Consider the following 18,929-nt stretch of genomic DNA (forward strand, 5'->3'; position numbering starts at 1 on the left):
TATGAAACCTTCAGAAATAAACGGTGTGTATTCGTCAACATCTCTGCTGAAACTAGCTTGCTGCATCTGGCCCACAGGAGGTGACAACGTAGAGAACAGCTGTGTCTGTGTGACCAGCATATCAGATTTGAAAGTCTGCTGTTGGGCCTGAGAGTTGTTTTTTAACTGCCAGCATTCGGCCATAACATGCCCTCTCTTTCTACAGTAATGGCATTCTGGCCCTGGTGGGAAAAATCCTGACTTGTTACCACCACCTAACGAGTTATACCTCTGATATCCTTTACGGCCATTCACTTTGTGTGAGTAGGAGCCGGGCGTATCAACATCATTCCTAGGATGAAATTGAGAACTGCTTTGCCTGAATGAACTTTTGTGAGTGAGTATGCAGTCATCTGCTAACACTGCTGCTTGATTAAGCGTCACGGCTTTCCTCTCATCTAAGTAGGTCCTAACCTCGCCAGGTAAGCAGTTTTTAAATTCCTCTACCAAGAGCAACTGTCTGAGCTTGTCATAGCTTCCTCCAATTTCTTTGGACATGCACCACCTGTCAAAAAGTGTTTCTCTCTGCCTAGCAAATTCCACATGTGTTTGATTACTATGTTTCTCTGAATTTCAAAACCTCTGCCTATAGGCCTCTGGCACTAACTCGTATGCCTTCAAGATGGCATTTTTAACCACAGAATATTGTGCACTTTCATCAACTGACAATGCGGCGTATACCTCCCTTGCTTTGCCAACTAGAGAGCTTTGTAGTAACAACGCCCAGTTGTCTTCTGGCCACTTCAAATTATTGGCAACCTTTTCAAAGAGAAGGAAGTACTTGTCGACTTCCGTTTCCCGAAAATCAGGGACAAATTTGACATATTTACTAACATCAAAGGCAGCACCCACTGCTTCAGGACAATCATAGATCTGACCTCTAACTCTTTTAACTTCACCTGTAAACTCAGCTCTTTTTCTTTAAACTTCAACTCCTTTAATCGTAGGCGAGCCTCTCATTCCTTTTCACGCTCTTCGATCTCTAAACGTTTCAACTGCAAAACTTCTTCACCAGTCAATCCTCTCTCACCTCGCACCATCTCGTCTGTGACCTCAGACAAAGGGATAATCTCTTCATCCACTAGATGTGTGAGAACGATTTGTTTAATTTGGGATTTGGGCATCGACAATAGTGCCGTTAAATGATAGTGATTTATTAACTGTAGTAGTTCGGCTTTCTTCAGAGTGTTTAACTGCTCAACACTTGGGGTGGATGTAAACTTTTCCACTTCGAAAGACATAATATTCTCTAGTATCACTTACTTCCAATTACGTCACGTAGTTAATGTTTTCGAACACTGTAGCAGTTCCAAAGAATTACGGAGAATAACAGGATTCCACGTGGTCCTATAAAAATCACACCACAGCAACAAATTCTTAAACAGATAAACATATAACCTTCTCAGGTACTGTTCGCGATAGAGATATGATTGAAGCTATCGCACCACGGTACCAGGTCGATCGTGTAGGGTTAACAATCACTGACAACTTTGTCGAATCGGCCTCCATCTCCTTCAGGCTTCTTATCATCAACTGTTTAGCATCTTCGGTAGTCTCTCTCCCGGACAAGCCCCCAGTTTGTTACGGTGGATAAAACTCTTTACTAACATGCGGTTGTAATGTTCTAATTGAATTACACTCGCCACGCCCTCACGCATGCGTATCTCGATGTACATAACAATGGTGCAGCTACACGATTAGAAAGTTCCATAAATCATTTAAAGCATAGCATTGCTCGTGCTATATGAAAAATAAAAGTACTCAGTGCTTGACCTCGATGCTAATATATAAAGCACTCAGCTTTGCCTCGTGCTTTATTAGCATCTCGGCTGCGTGCCTTGTACTTTATTTTTCATATAGCACTCGCGGCTATGCTTTAACATATACTTACTACACACTCTGCTCCATAAATAATATTAAGAACACTTGACACAACTCCCTAGGTTGTTTTAGCAGTTCAGTGCCATCAATACTTAAAAAATACACACTCAGGCTCACCCCATAATGCTGTTAGCATCTGTCCAGTGTACTAGTTTTCAATATCTCAGGTGGCTGAGGTACTGTAGAGGTAACGTCACTGCAACGTTCCCACAATCAATGTTGGAAACTTGGCATTTATAAGAGGTGTAGCTATCCTGTGAGACTCTCCCCAGTGAGTGGTACATAACAGTTTTACAATGTGCACTCGTGCTCTGCCCGCATAAACGCACTCGTGCCCATCATATAATAACATGCACGGTATATTGCTTTGTTCTTTGAGATAATTCCTGCTACCAGGTCTCTAGTTGGTTAGAAACCTTAAGATAGTTGTCGTTGAACAATATGATGAAAAATGTGACTATTATATTGTTCAAATTGTACTTTTAATTAGCATAGTTGTGGTGGGCTATAACTGTCAACTTTTACTATTGAGTATTCATTTATAATAGTCAGGTGGCTTAGTGGAATTATTGTTACAGGGCGGATAAAAGCACCAATTTTTTTGTACAGCTAGTTTATGATGTACTTGTTAACATTAGCCTAGGAGCCCACTGCAATTTTTTTTGTTTACTCCGAGAATAACAAGATGGCTGCCATTATTAGCCAGAAAAACGTTTTTTCACTGTTGGAGTTTGAAAAAAACAAATATACTAAATTACTGACATTAGAATACTATAATAGATGTAACAATAGGTTACTAAGATACATACATAATTGTTACAATGGTACAAAATAACAAAAATAAAAAATGTTAGCATGTAGTTTGTTCATTTTCGCTTCTGTGTTTATTGCATTTACAATTACAAAGTGGTGAGCAGACTAGATTAGCTTTTGCACATTTGCATGCTGTGCATTCTCCTTTGCAAAAACATTTAATCAGCTCACTGCATGCTTTAGTTACCTCTGGAATAGTAAGCCAAACTGGCACCCAAGACTGTGACAGCGGATCCTTTGACCACCCAAAATCTTCTGGAGATGGAATCATCTGCTGCACTTGAGTACTGGTAGTCCATATTCCAGCTTGGTAAACTGCTCGTTTAACATGTTGATGAAGTGCATCTTGCATTGGTGGTATCATGTCCATTTTTCTGTTCTTATGACAAAATAATTCTTCTCTTGCGTCATTAACAGACATTAGGTGGCAGGTTTTACTATATAGAACATCTATTAGCCTCTCAATTCTCTGGAAATGCTCCTAGTCAGAATCTAAATGCTCAAATGGGTGGGTAGCCAGAAACTCAAATGTCTCAATGACTTCTTCATATGCCTGCCAAGCTTGCCATGCTGATTTCTTGCCTTTGCCTCTGAATGCAGATGTAGTGTCGCAGCCAGTTATAGCATGAAATATTGGTAGTGCTCATGCTCTTTCCTCACCAAGGTAAGTACAGATGGTATTAATACTATATAATCTGAAATTCTTGCCTGTACCAAAGGTAACCCAGATATCAGCAAGAGGATTAGTTGCTGTCAGTTTGAAGAATACACCAGCAAGAATGACAATAACATCAGTGTCCACAGTATGTACTGTAATTGTCTTAAGTCACTGCTCCAATGCATGTGATATGTGCACAACAACTCTGGTGTCTGCTTCCTCATGGTTGCAGTCTGGCATCACAGAGTTGGTTTGGCCCACAGATACTACAGATTCATCAGATGTCACATATACAACCTTGTTGGGTGGAAAAGTGGACTTAGCAACTTTAGATGTGAGGAAGGAGAACAGTTCCTTTTTGTTTCTTGGGTCACGTAGGAAATCTGCCCAATTGCCAGGTAGTTTAGTTTGACCATTTAGTTTGACCAGATACCATTCTTTGCACACCCTTGCCTCTCTTTTCCCTTACAAATACTTTAAACTGTTTGGAAGGTATGTGTCCCACACAAGGTCTATTTTCATGGAGTTTTGTAACTGTTTAGTCAAGTAAGGGATAAAAACCTGATCTGCATACTCTTCAAAGTTACACACTAAATTGGTGGGAAGAAAGTGCACAATAACTGCACCATCTAGCACTGTGCATTCGTATGTTTGAGGAGGATCAGATAGCCCTGACTGTCCAATGCAATTCAGCAAATCTGACTTAGAGTTTGATAAATGCAGCTTTCCCAAATCTGAGAGAGCAGGGGGAAAGGACTGAATCTCGTGGGCAAAGAACTCCTTTAAGTCTCCATCACGGCTTTGCATGGAGATGTACAACTGGCCAAACAGTGTTACATTATTCTGAAGTATTTTAAACTTCTTTCTTTGCTTAGAAATAGCTTTTGGCTGAGGTATTTTGAAAAGTGCAAATGAGTTTTTCTTGATTGGCTGATGTATAGACACAGAGCGACCTTCAATAACTTTTTTTACAAAGTCATGATACTGTGTGGTACCAGTATCTTCTAAGGCATGCAGGGCAGCTGTGGCTGAATCATCTACACAGATACAGTTATCAAGTGTTACTAACTCTGGAAAATCATCTAGGAAAGGATTTTCCATTTTGATGAATGTATTAATTTAAAAGAGGCTATTAACCTGCTTTTGAAAGGTTTTCTGAGCTGAGAGACCCTGCTCATGGTTTTGGAAATTCCTTGGGTGTTCTGGGTCAGCACCATACATGTACTGTTTTTCAAATTGTTTCTGCAACCTTGCCAACTCTGGTCCTGACAGCATCCATCATCTAAATGCAGCAGCATTTTCTGTGAGTCCAATACAACCGCCAGAGCCTTTTATGTAGGCATTTTCTTGCTCATGTGTTTGGTCAACTGGAATTGCTGAAAATGTGTTATTGGTCTTTGATAGAACCCAATGGCACTGCTTTTCAAACTCATCTTTGATAGGACTTGGCAAACACTTCATGTCTCTAATGTGGACAGGCAACCATCTTGCATAATTTACATGATCCAGTGCAAAGAAAAGAGGTGTCAGGTTCTCCAAGACTTCCACATACAAAGCAAAGTTCTTCTCTCTATGAGCCCGGACAAAGATCAAAATAAGAGTTTCATACCTCAAGATAAAGTCCCAGTACATAACGTAGGACTTCTCTTCTGCATGTCATCTTTCCAAGCTGCTTCAGATTGATTGCTTCCTGATTGCAAAAAGGCCACATTTTGGAGTTTCCAGAGGGTTAAGAGAGTTACTTGGTGGGCATGCCTGGTTCGCGCGAGATGAGAAACCTTCAAAAAGGAGTCAGCTGTACCAGATGAGGCAACCTCTGATTCAGACTTTTTCAGTTAATGCTGAAGTCCAGCTAGAACCTTCCAAGACATCTCCCAGTGTGCTCCAGAGGGCCATCTCTATGTGCAAGCCACCAAGCATAACAACATGCATTGACTCACCATGAGTATCTGGCCACATCTATTGTACAAGCTTTGCCAGGGCAAATAGTGGCTGATCAAAGGTAGTGACTGGAATTTGTCCAGGGTTTAGGTACCCAATTACCTGTCTTTGTACATTCATGCCATGCTTTACCATTGCAAGGGTAGCAGCCTTTTCATAGAAAAGTGGCAGTAGCATACACACAGCTGGAGGATCTTCTATGGGAGGTTGCTGTGAAGCATGATATGCAGCCCACACCAAACAATCTTCACTGGTAAGTTCTTCCTTCTCAACAACGGTCAGTGCATTCTCACTCCAGCATTTCTCCTTGGATTGTGCCTCACACAGGTAGGTTTGAAGCGGTTCTGTATTACTGTTCAGATGCATTGGTACATCAATAGCACTTGCCGTCAGAGCTACAGCTGGGACCGTGGCTTAATTATATATCAGGTAGGAGGTGCTGCTTGGGTCCGGAAGGCGATATTGTTGCTTTCACCAGGGTTCGCCTTAGTTGGAAATTGAAAAGAGTGATTCCAGTGCCATGAAAGGCATTGACAGCAGTGGTTGAGCTAGGGTTGTGGTCTATATTATGCTGTGCACAAACAGTAAATAAACCTTTCCGAAGACCATTAGGAGCTACAACACCATCTTTTTCAAATTGTTCACAGATAGAGGTGGCAATCCATTCTTCAAGTTCCATAACTCTGTCATATGAAATGCTGATTCCCATCTGATATAATTGATCAATAAGTTTCTTACTTCTGGTCATTTGATGAATATTCAAGCCAATATATACTGGGATAGGTGGCTCTTGCTGCAGAGTATGCCTTGTTTTCACATCATTTCTAGAGGGTGATTTCTTTTTTACATTGTACAGTAGAACTTCGGCAGCAGTAAGACAAGCTTGTGTTTCATGTCTGTCCTGATCTTCAAGTTGGGACCATTTAATATTAGTGAAACAAGTGATTTAAGGCTGGAGGGCAAAGAATCTTCTTGACAATTAGGCAGAAATGCACCAGTGAAGCTAACACAATGGTGGTTAAAAATGTCATTCCGGACTATCACTGCTGCTTTAGTAAGTATCGCAGCATCTTCTGAGAAGTCTCGTTTCTTAAGGGCTTCCTTTAACATATTTTTCATTCCTTCCTTGAAAATAATAATGGTGTTTTTGCTATCATGCTGCTCTTGTGCTTCTGGAAAATGCTGCAACAAAGTATCTGTCTGGTTTTGTTGACCAGTTTGTTAATACCTAGATCTTCAAGATGATTCACATAGAGGGAGTGTATTTCAGAAAGCTTGAATATGAGAGTTCCAGAATCTACAGCTTTTTCAATGTAGTTCGTTAGTTCTACAAATGTTCTTGACTCATTCAATTTTTCATCTATGTTTTGATGTTGCTGGCTTAACTTTCTGGTATGGCTTCTGAAATGATTTCTTAAATTAACCAAACATTTCAAGTGATACTTAGTTTCTTTTGCAATTAGGTCTCCTCCATCAATTCGAGAAAGAAGGATAGTATCCTGTAGCTCAGTAATCATGGTTCGTATATTTGTGTCTGCATCAAATGTTAGAACCTGATGAAGATTGTCTTCCTCATTTCCTTTCTGACAAAACAAGTAAACATCCATATCAATTGCCTGTCTTTTATTAGTTCTTCTTTCATACTCATGCTCATCCATGCAAGATTTTCTTTTCATTGCCTTTTTAAGCTTAGAATTGTTGTACAGTACTTCAAGTAGCAACTTTTATGCCAAGATGCACTGTGTGATAAAAAATTAGCAGAACTTTCATTTTCAAAATAGATATTCGTTGGAAGTGTGCCAATGGCCTGAAACTGCTCTATATTGGCCAGAAAGGATCTGTAGGCTTCTGATTTATCTTCACTTGTTCCTGGACCCTGCAATGGGCATTTCAAAGGCTCAACAGTTTCCTGTTGGCAAATGATACACTTTTTCCAATCTAGCTCCATATTGTTTGGAAATGTTGTCATCTACCAAGCAATGCATACTGTACTTATTCTAATAAAAGTAAGGCATTAGGAACTCACCAGAAGAAAATTTGACACAACAGATTATAAGGAAATCTGACACTCTTTAAACAATTACAACTCCCCAAAACACATGGCTCAATTTTCCTTTTAATACACACTTTGAGAAAGCAATACAGAGATTAACACTGCCTTTTAATTGTTTTTCTATTTTAATAAACATCATGTTTTGTTGTCTGAAGCCATTCAAAACATATGTTCTGGAGAAGAAACATGCTTTTACCCTTGTATATTTAATTTACAGCTGATGGAATACAAATCATACAATAGTAGTATAAATTGCTAATTTATAAAAATTCAAATTGGAAAATCAGGTGAATATTAATGATTTGGTGAGGGCTCCTAGACTAAAACCCATTAGTATCGTTTACAGAAGCTTTAAAAAATTTGGTGCTTTTATCCGCTCTGTAACAATAATGCATTTTAATGCTGCTAAGCCACTTGACTATAAGGGTATATAGTGAGAAGAACAGCTGACAACAGTGGTGAAGGTCTTGGAATTTGGCTTTAACTCTGGAGAACTTTCTTCAGCATTTTCGTGCTTTGTTTTGCTTTTTGGCGACAAATAAGAAAGCATGCACTAAATTTGACAGCTATTGAAGTCACTATTAAATTATAGTTCATTTTAAGCTACTCAGTATATAATTTGCAATCAGTTTCATCAGTTTCTTGTGTACCAAGAGGGTCAAATATATAATAGAAAATTATTATTAATTTAAGGTGAAGTAGGGTTTCAAGCTCATGAAGAATGCATTGTACATACTGTGGTATACCAAAAGGCTCGTGTCCGGGTAAAGTGACATTAAACAGTGAAAAAATCAAGCCCATAGCCATTATTGAGTTACGGTAACCATTGTCTTCTGAAGGCATATCAGTCAGTCAGTCAGTTAGTCAGTCAGTTACTCAGTCAGTCACTAGAAAAATATATATATATATATTTTAAATTTCATAGCAAAGTGTTTCCGGTCAATCTGAAGGCTTTTTTGGGCTTTGTTTTACCTAACCAATACTGCTTCATCATTGTCAGTGAAAAATGAAGCTGGTTTTCTTGGTGATTTTTTCATTGGCCATGCCCACACCTTTGTGGTCCCTACTATACAATACAAGATTAAAAATTTCACATGTCACTATGTATGAGTCTATTTGTGCTATTTGGGATTTATAATTTTGCAACTGCAATAATATTACATATGTAGCAATAGGTTTACTGCTTGCATGTGATTGAAGGTTGACTTGTTATGTAGCTGAAAGCTCTAAAGGCTATCCTGTTACACAGCTGAACTTTCTCCAGGATGACTAGTAGTTGAGCATTCCCTTCATAACGGAAATCGCCCATATTTTTCATAGTGGCTACTTTGGTTGCAGAGGTGCTTTTCAAGTAGTTCTTGATTCATAATGCTGTGTAACAGGTTGAGTATAGCTAACAACGAAGCGTAATGGATACTTCACTTTTGATAGCTGGAACACGTGGTGCCATTTCTTTCTTTTGATGTAGCATGCGTGATTTACCATTTTATTTTACAACAAACAAGTATACAAAAAATCTGAATTTTTAACTAGAGTAGGGATCATAGCACATCGATAAAAAGTACTGAAACAAGCTGTAGTGCACAATATTAAATCACAGTAAAACAATAATAAATGTGATATCCCTGCTGTGCTCAAGATACCACAGTGGAAATACTCAGTAGGGAAGTATAACACTTCTTATTGTTTTACTGTAATTTAATATCATGCACTACTCCAACATGTTTCAGTACCTTTTATCAATGCTCTATGGTCCCTACTCTACTGTAGGTTAAAAATCTAATTCACTGTGTTCATTTTATCCTGTATCTGTCACTGCCATTTCTTTTCTACAACAAATGTTTGAGCAGAATGATGGTTAAACTATGCATATGCAAACATATTTTCAAGTTATTTGTTTAGCCTGTAGCATGTTAAAAATCAGTCTGTTTTTTGTAATAGTTTTCCATGCTGTGAATGTTTATCTAATTCATCATACCAGACTATTATCTGGACCCATAATTGGCCAAGTACAGCTAGTGTGGACGCTCGACATACGAGTGTGTATTTTATAGGAACCAAGAAAACGTTGTTTTCATATGTATATCCATAGCTCAATAGTACTTGAGCAGTGATTAATCATTTCTTCTGTGGAAACTTCCTCAGAGTAGGACATCTCCCGTGAGTTAAAAGTCTCCCTGAGTCAAATCTGCCCAGCTATCTTTGTACCTTCAAAATCAGTTCTTCACAGTCTTAGACGATTCCTGTAGTAAAGGGAAAAAAGCACAAAGGCAAGTTAAAAGGAAGTGTCAAGGCTAACCACAGGTTGCTTTGGTACTTGCATCAGTGGCAGCTAAGAAATGGCTGCAATGATAGTAGTGCTAATAAATTAATGGTTATGTGCATTTGTTAAAATTTATCAGCATTAACATCATTGCAGCCGTTTCATGGCCGACATTTTTAATTTCACAACTTTTTTCCCCTGGCTTATTTAAGGCCACACCTTTTTTACAGCTTGGCTGTTTTTGTATACTGAATTTCAATGCATTTGCATTTTATAATGATTTTTGTAAAGTGTGTGAAAAGAAAATCAATATATATAGGTTCCAGAAAAAAATATTAAAAAATAAAGGAACTTTGAGGACTTCAATTGGCTACTTTGACATGCAAAGAGCCATAGTGTGTGTTTTTCTCCTGGGATCCCCATACAGTATGCTTTAAAGGGAAAATGTGACATGATTACATTAACCAGTTGCTTAATAACCTGGACTGTTTTAAAATTGCAGCTGCTTCTAGCTGCAAGTTTGTGCGTGTGAATCAAAATAAATGATGGTAGCTATTACAACATAGGTTTGTGGGAAAATCCCTACTTAAGGATTTCCCATGAAGCTAATAAGTAGGTATGTTTCAATAGCTACCATCATTTATATTATTCCTTTGTTTCACTATATTTTATCACTGGAACCCTATTTCATTTTTAAAGTTTGTTAACTTTTGTTATATGATGATATACATGTGTGTGTCTGTGACTGCTTTATTACCATATCTCATTCTTGCTACTTATCAAATGGTACAGTAGTACCATTTAAGGGATTGGAGTGAAACTTTAATGCGCCGCCTAAAATTACGCCTTCAAAATCACCCTAGAGAAATTTTACACAACAAAAATCACCTTTACGGAATAGTACTAGTCCACATAATACATACTATAGCATTAAATATAACAAAACACTAACAGGTGGCCGGTTATAGGATTTCTTTTAAAATCAACAAAACTTGAATTTTAGTCTCACTGCCTCACTGCCTAACCACAGTCGTAAGGCTAAATTCCAAACGAAGCAGCGCATGGCCACCATTTTATGTCACAATAACAAACTCACCAGTGGGATGTGCCTGTTGGGGTTCCAATGTGTGTAGGCCCTCTGTGCCTTGTCTTTTCTTTTATTTTCAATCAAGCTGCTTGTCTTCTTCTTTATCCAATGAAATCATATTGAGGCATTAATTTTTCGTATCAACACTTTCTTTCAGCGGCATATTTAGACACTACAGAAATTATTCAGAGCTGGATTTCAGAAATGCTTCAGTCCCGGTGCTACTATATGAGTTACACTTGCTAGATATCTGCAACTTCATGATTGGGATCCCATTCGCAATAGGTTTGTGACCACTCCCCCCTCCCCAAATAAAGATAATCGTGAAAGAGTACTAAGAATTGACCTCTTAACAATCTAGCTGTTTATTTAGCAATAAACAAGGTCACCTCACTCCTTGTTGGTATAGCTACATAGCTGCACACCCCTTAGCTGACTCAAGATATACTCTAATACAACAGTCACTCTAATACAACAGTCATGTATAATGGAACAGTTACAAGTTACATTGTTCTAGAAGACATAGTTATTATTATAAGAAAAAGAAGCAAGCACTAGTATAACATTGTTCTAAAGGAAACAGGTACCCCTCAGCAACAGCAAGGTCGACAGCTGGAGACACACAGGGATGCTTGCATCTAGAATGTGATCGCTGATACTCCTTATTGAATAGTGCAGCAAGGAGCACCTCAAACTACAGCGAAGCCTGCCCATAACCACAGAATATGGGGAACTCCACTTCTTACTGAGCAAATGAGCAAGATGTTTATAAGTGATGGCATCTACCTTTCCATACCTACAGATGTGGAAAATACAAGTGGACTAATACAAGTTATATTGTAGCTAACTGTGCCACAACAAAAAGAACTTAACAAACTAGTATTTTAAAAATTGTTAATTTAAAAATGAAGTTAGGAATTTATGCAATAAAAAGTAGTGAAAGAAGAGATGAATGATAGTGTAACAGCATAGCTCAGTGGGAAAGTCCCTACTTTGGCACATTAGCTATTATTATTTTGTTCAATGCCAAAGTAGGGACTTCCCACTGAGCTATGCTGTAACACCATCATTCATCTCTTGTTTCACTACTTTTTATTGCATAAAGTGTAGATCCCTACTTCATTTTTAAACTAACATTTTTTTAAAAACCAGTCTATACAAAAGATATAAGAGGAATGTATAACACATATTATTATCTACAGTAAAAATGTAGCTGAATGCAGCTAGATCATAAAGGGTCGTTTTAGTCATCCTTTGATTGTTAAAGGTGTGGTGGCATATTCGGATTGTTCAAATATGATGATGAAAATGCAATTATTTTATAGTTCCATTGTAAGTATCCACCTTCTCTTACAGTAGTATAGAAGCTTCAAATAGCTTTGTAGCATCTAAAAATGCTCCCCTAAGAAGTGTCAATACAGAAAGTTAACACCTTGGTACAATTTCCTTACATAAGGAAAATATGATCATGTAACTAAAGATAAAAGGTAAGGCAAAGCGCAGAATCTTGGCAACCCGAAAAAGTATGTGCCACATATGAGTATTGTCATACAAAATTCATTTTTGAGACTGCGGTCAGGCAGGCAGGCAGGCAGTCCCAAAATCTAGTTTTGAAATTTATTTTATATTTGCTCAAAATTATGCTCTCAAGATCTAGAGTTGGCTGTTTATTATATAACTTTAAAAAAATGGAATTTTCATCTAGAGTAGGGACCATAGCACATCGATAAATATTACTTAAACAAGTTGGAGTAGTGCACAATATTAAATCACAGTAAAACAATAAGAAGAGTTATATCCCTAGTGTGCTCAAGATACCATAATGGAAATGCACAGTAGGGATATAACACTTCTTATCAAGACACACGATAGTGTGTCGTGCGGCCCAAGAAGCCGGCGCGCCACACCGTGAGTATATTAGCAGGAAGAAAGAAAATGCAATTTTCACACCTATGTAGCTCTGTGATCCCTTATCCGATTGGAACTAAATTTGCTAGAGACGTGCCGCCCAGTTAGGGGAGGCTACATACCAAATTTGAAGAAAATCGCTCTAACCATTTCCGAGATACGAGCGAACACAATTTCGTTTTAATTTCTTCGTTTTTTTTCTTCTTCATCTTCTTCATTTCGCACACAACACGAATTCGTGCTCGGATTGGGCTGAAATATGGCACACTTAAAGGGCTCATTAAGGCGGATCTCCGTACCAACTTTGGTAGGAATCCGATGAACATTCACGGAGTTATGACCGATTATTTGCGTAAAATAAGGTCGAAGGTCTGTCACGCCTACAGGGTAAACCCCTTGGAGGAATCAGTTGAAAATTGATATGTACATGGAGCAACCATCTTAGGAGTGCCTTTTTGTGGTTTGAAAGAAATCGGGATAAAGACCATGGAGATATGACACAAAACCCAACCTGTGTCAAAATTAAGCGATCGATTTTTATGAATAAAAAAACTATTAGTTTTCGTGTCTACCAGGCAAACCGCTTATAGCAACGAGCTGAAAATCAGTATGTAGCTGGAATAATCATCATAGAAAGTTCTAGCAGTAGTACAGAAGAATCGGATTACAAATCACTGAGTTATGATTCGAAAGGCAACTACGTGCAGCAAATGCGAGATCGAGATACTCTAATAGAACAGTCACCCTAATAAAGCATTCAGCTGCATGTATAATTTACACAGTTATATTACATTGCAAGTTATTCTGTAGGGAATTCAGCTACAAACAAGTCACCCTGTAGACAGATCAGCTAGAAGAAGGTACCTAATAGAGAGTTCAGCTACAAAGAAGCCATCATGTAGAGAGTTCAGCTCAAATAAATCACCCTGTAGAGAATTCAGCTACAAACAAATTGTCCTGTAGAGAGATCAGCTAGAAGAAGTTACCTTGTAGAGAGTTCAGTTACAAAGAGACAATCATGCAAAGAGTTTAGCTGCAAACAAATCACGCAGTAGAAAGTTCCGCTATGAACAGATCACACTGTAGAGAGTTCAGTTAGAAACAAGTCATCCTGTAGATAGATCAGCTAGAAGAAGTCACTTTGTAGAGTTCAGCTACAAAGAAACTACCATGTAAGAGAGTTCAGCTGCAAACAAATCACCTGTAGAGAGTTCAGCTAGGAACAAGTCACCCTGTACAGAGATCAGCTAGAAACAAGTTATCCTGTAGAGAGTTCAGCTAGAAGAAGTTACATTGTAGAGAGTTCAGCTACAAAGAAACTACCATGTAGAGAGATCAGCTGCAAACAGTTCGCCCTGTAGAGAATTCAGCAACAAACAAATCACCCTGTAGAAAGATCAGCTAGAAGAAGTTACCTTGTAGAGAGTTCAGCTACAAAGAAACCATCATCTAGATAGTTCAGCTGCAAACAAATTACCTGTAGAGAGTTCAGCTACAAACAAATCTCCCTGTAGAGAGATCAGTTAGAAGAAGTTACCTTGTAGAGAGTTCAGCTACAAAGAAACCATTCTGTAAAGAGCTCAGCAGCAAAAAAAATCACCTGTACAGAATCCAGCTACAAATAAATAATCCAGCTACAAATAAATCATCCTGTAGAGAGAACAGCTAGAAGAAGTTACCTTGAAGAGTGTTCAGTTACAAAGAAACCACCATGGACAGTTCTGTAATAAATATATGTATTATATATATAATTTGTACATTTACTGATAAAATCAGAAATATTTAAGGTACATCTGCTTCATCTTTTCTTCTTCCTGTGGTAAAGAAAAGAATAGGTTTAAAAAGTCCCAAAGCAGGTCATAGGCCGGCTTTGGGGTATACAAATACAAAAAGAAGTGAAATCTAATCCAAAACAGCCAAGCTGTAAAAAATGTGTGCGGCCCTCAAAAAGGCTATGGTGAAAAAAGATATGAAATCCAAGGTGGCGGCCAAGAAATGGCTGAGATGGTAGGTTAATGGTAAAAATTTTAAGAACAACAATTCAGGTGAATTTGGTGCTGCTTGGTCTTGGCACAAAATTCACCTGAATTGTCGTTATTAAAATTTTTACCATTAACCTACCATCACAGCCATTTCTTGGCCGCCACCTTGGATTTCACATCTTTTTTCACCATAGCCTTTCTCAGGGCCGCACTCTTTTTTTACAGCTTGGCTGTTTTGGATTAGATTATTTTACTGTGATTTAATGTCATGGACGTTTCATTACTTTTTATCGATGTGCTACTCTAGTTGATAGTTCCGAATTTTTCTGTGTACTTGTTGTTTGTTAGTATATTATGAATCAAGGTGTTCTGTTCCGAGAAGGTCTTTTGACTGAATTATAGCTTTTTTTTAATGTAGAAAGTTGATAGGTTGCTCTATACAATATTACTGTTTTGATTTACATAACATGTAAAGAATGCTATAAGTTTAACACTTCAATGCTATAACACTTCTTAGTGATTAGTGATTTAATATCGTGTACTACTCCAACTTACTGTATTTCAGTACTTTTATCAATGTGTTATAGTTGAAAATTCCAATTTTTTTAGTGTACTTGTTTGTTAACTTAAAAAAAAATTATTATTGGTGTATTGCATCTGAAATGGCACCACACACCCCAGCTAGATCAATTATCATCTGAAAAGTGAAGCATCCATTACGTTTCGTTGTCAGCTATGTTCAACTTGTTAACACAGCATTTCAAATCAAGGACTGTTCAAAATGCACCTCTGCAATCAAAATAACCACTATGAAAAATATGGACAATTTCCGTTTCGAAGGAAATTCATTACATGCTACCACCAACCTGACACTTTTTGCTATCAGCAAAGATGAATGGGACACAAAGGAGGACACTGGTAACTCCATGAAGAATGCATTGTATGTACTGTGGTATGCCAAAAGGCACCACTCGGGCTGAAGCGACATCGAACAGTGAAAAAATCAATCCTGTAGCCTTAGCTGTCATCGAGCTATGCTTGTCTGAAGGAATTAGTCAGTCAATCAGACATTCAGTTAGTAGGACTCTTTGTTAAATAAATTTTGTTTAAATTCTGTAGCAATATGTTGACAGCGTTTCGGGTCGATCTGAAAGTTTGTTTGGGCTTAGTTTTACCTAACCAATACTGCCTCATCATTTTCTGGGAAAAGTGAGGCTGGATTTTAGGTGACGTTATTTTGTGGGTCACACCTACTTCTTTGTAGTCCCTACTATACAGTACTATTGTACTGTATGAGATAGTACTGTATGATTTCCTGACTGCTGTATTAGAGTAAATGACTGCTGTATTTAAGTGTATTGATCTTGTTTTGGAAAGTTTAAATAATCAGCCAAGAAACCATAGAAATAATAAAATTTTCGTTTTCTTGATATGAATTTAGTAGTAATGTTTAGACTACAACAAGTTTGATACTGAAATTTGATTGGCTGAAAACGTGGTCTCTAAATCTCGTAGAGCCACGCTCATGTCCAATAGAGACCACGCTCTGAGGCGATACGAAACACGATAATTACGCGCCTGTAACATTGGCAACGCATGGGTGTTTAAATGGCTAGTAACAGCCGTACTGAATTAGAGGGAGGTATAATGGGCTTGTTTGTACTAATCAACACTACATTACTTGCTTACAAGCAGCTGTCGAGGCACAACAACAGCAACAATGAGTTGTAGTCCAGTCGCTGAGTCCAGTACTTCGATACATAGCATGCTCCTGTAACATTGGCAACACGTGGGCGTTTAAACGGATAGCAACAGCCACGCTGAGGTCCCGCCATGTAGGGAGGTGTAGAGGGCTTGTTTCTAGTAATTAGCCATACATTTCTCGTTTACAAGCAGCTGTCAACTCAAGGTACAATAACGAGTTGTAGTCTAAGTAAGTTAGACGTCAAGAACCACTGGGTTCTACAGGATTTAGAAAACCCTCAGGCCCTTAGTAGCGCCCGAGCGCAGTGAGGGCGCTACAGCCCAGGGCCTTCGAGTTTTCTAAATCCCGTAGAACCCTGGTTCTTGACGTCTAACTATTATGTAGTGTATTAGTATATGTAATAGGATGGATGGCTGTGGTATTCAGGATTAATAATGCAAGCATTGTAAACAGGAAGGAGTAAAATAGTGCGAAGTGAAGCCGAACACTATTTCCTTCCTGCTTACAATGCAAGAACTATTAATCCCAAATACCACAGCCATCTGTCCTATTGCAAATTAATCCGACAATCATAGCAACTGTTGGTAGGCAACAGAAATTTAAAATAACCACTGCAAAACACCAACCACACTTAGTAACTGTTGTCTAGTAACCATTACTATGGCCTTAAAATGTGACCGGGCCTGCAAAAACAGGGCATGTGGGCACAAACTACACCGTCACTCTACAGTTCATATCTCAGTGCTGGAACAGAATATTTGCATTTTGTAACATCATAAAGCCAATTAAATGCTCAATAAGAGCTAAAAATTGCAGTGCCATAGCACAATGGTACAAAAAGTTATGAGTGATGAAGTTTTTAAAAAGTAGGCAAAAATCATGTGCCCACATGCCCTATTTTTGCAGGCCCAGTCACAAATGATGTTTACCTTAGCAACTGTTACCTAGCAAATGTTGCTAGACAGCCATATTGTTGCTATGCCTTGGGGTTATCTATCGCTACGTTAACACTAGTTGTTAAGTCAAACATTTATTTGTAATAGAAACACACAATAGCCAATCAAATTAATATTACAGATTTTTGTCAAGGGACCTTGACAAACAAGTGTAATACTAATTCTATTGGCTAATAACAGTTTGAGTGTTTCAATATAATATGTCAAGCTGCTATTGAGAGTATTATACTGTAACACATTCACTTGTTGGATTATGAGTATAACTGATTAAGCTTTTGAGCACCGCACTATAAAATAATTGGTCTAACAAGTTTTACAACAAATTCAAATAATTACTGTATGTTCATTGTTTATACATGTAATATATTGTATATATTGTTAATGTTATAGACTCAGGTTCACTATCCACTGGAGCAGCTGTTGCTGTGACATTCACTATAACATTCATCATCACATTAACTGTTTCTGTTGTCATCACATTTTTGATCACATTTGTCATTGTTAAAAGAAAATTTGAGAAGATTTACAAGACTACTCACCAACCAACACAACAGATGCCATTGTATGACACAGTAATTACACCTGCTATTACTAAGAGTGATGTGAAGCTAGAAGCTAACCCAGCCTATGGTATAAGTGATAGAGTGACCATGGATAATAATCCTGCTTATCAAAGCTGCAAATGATGTCATAACTAACTCATTTGAGTGCATGTAGTTTGAAAAAACTCCTATGGTATTTTTTGTGCTGTTATATAATGCATAATCTTAATGTAGCACTTTTTTTAGCTACTTCATCACATCATTTAGTGTATCACCCATACACAGTGTTGACTTTTCCTGTATCAAAATTATATAATTTTCTTGCATATGTACTTAAAATGGGATAATTTTTAATAGTGTAAGTTTCCATAAGATATTTTTGTGCACTACCTGAGAGCTGCAGTTGTACATGTAACGTTAATCTAATTTTTCAGGTTTCGATGTTTTTATACTCTACTACAGCAAAATAAAGGTGCTCTGCACTATTTACTTATGGCTTCTGAGGCCAGCACAGCTGGAGGCTTGATAATGCTGCCGGGATTCTTATGGTCACCAGTAATCATCTATTTAGTCTGTGGCTTGTTTAATTGGATTCAGTGCATGCTTCAATTCATCATGCTACGGAGCAGACGATGTTTGTACTAGTAATAATATGGGTAGCAGTGAAATTTTGGATAAATACCACAAGTGTTGTATTGGAAATGGGGATAAATTTCACGAGGCGAAGCCGAGTGAAATTTACCATTTCCAATACAACAAGAGTGGTATTTATCTCTAATTTCACTGCTACCCATGCTATTCTCAGTTAATACCATACTCGCTGCATATACGCATGCTGTGCATTAGCGTTACTACGTATGCAATTTGTCACTATGTACTAAACACGAGTCGACACTAATTGGCTCTACATTGTCAACAAATTCTAGCCAATGAAATTACAATTACAACTTTTTCACTGCTGTCAGTGAAATATGGGATACATTTCACTACTACTATTGAGACTTTTGTATGGGCAGTGAAACAGGTATGGTATTATATGATGAAATAAGTAGCCACAAGTGAAGAAGGAATAGCAATATGCATGAAGAAAGTAAAGTAAGT

General features: G+C 37.9%; 1 protein-coding gene across 3 annotated transcripts in view; it reads left to right on the top strand.

Annotated features, from left to right (window-relative positions):
* LOC136260766 (uncharacterized) overlaps positions 1 to 18,929 on the top strand; it is a 215,166-nt gene that overhangs the window by 108,120 nt on the left and 88,117 nt on the right. For 2 of the 3 annotated variants that reach the window (XM_066054625.1, XM_066054634.1), the window contains exon 6: positions 17,677 to 18,181. The exons of the other annotated variant lie outside the window; for it this stretch is intronic. In XM_066054625.1, coding sequence (XP_065910697.1) covers positions 17,677 to 17,972 — 296 coding nt within the window. In that variant the 3' untranslated portion in view covers positions 17,973 to 18,181. Of the gene's footprint in view, positions 1 to 17,676; positions 18,182 to 18,929 lie in introns of those variants that run through there. 3 annotated transcript variants of the gene reach the window in all.

This window comes from Dysidea avara, chromosome 1 (genome assembly GCF_963678975.1).
Source record: "Dysidea avara chromosome 1, odDysAvar1.4, whole genome shotgun sequence".
Lineage (NCBI taxonomy): Eukaryota > Metazoa > Porifera > Demospongiae > Dictyoceratida > Dysideidae > Dysidea > Dysidea avara.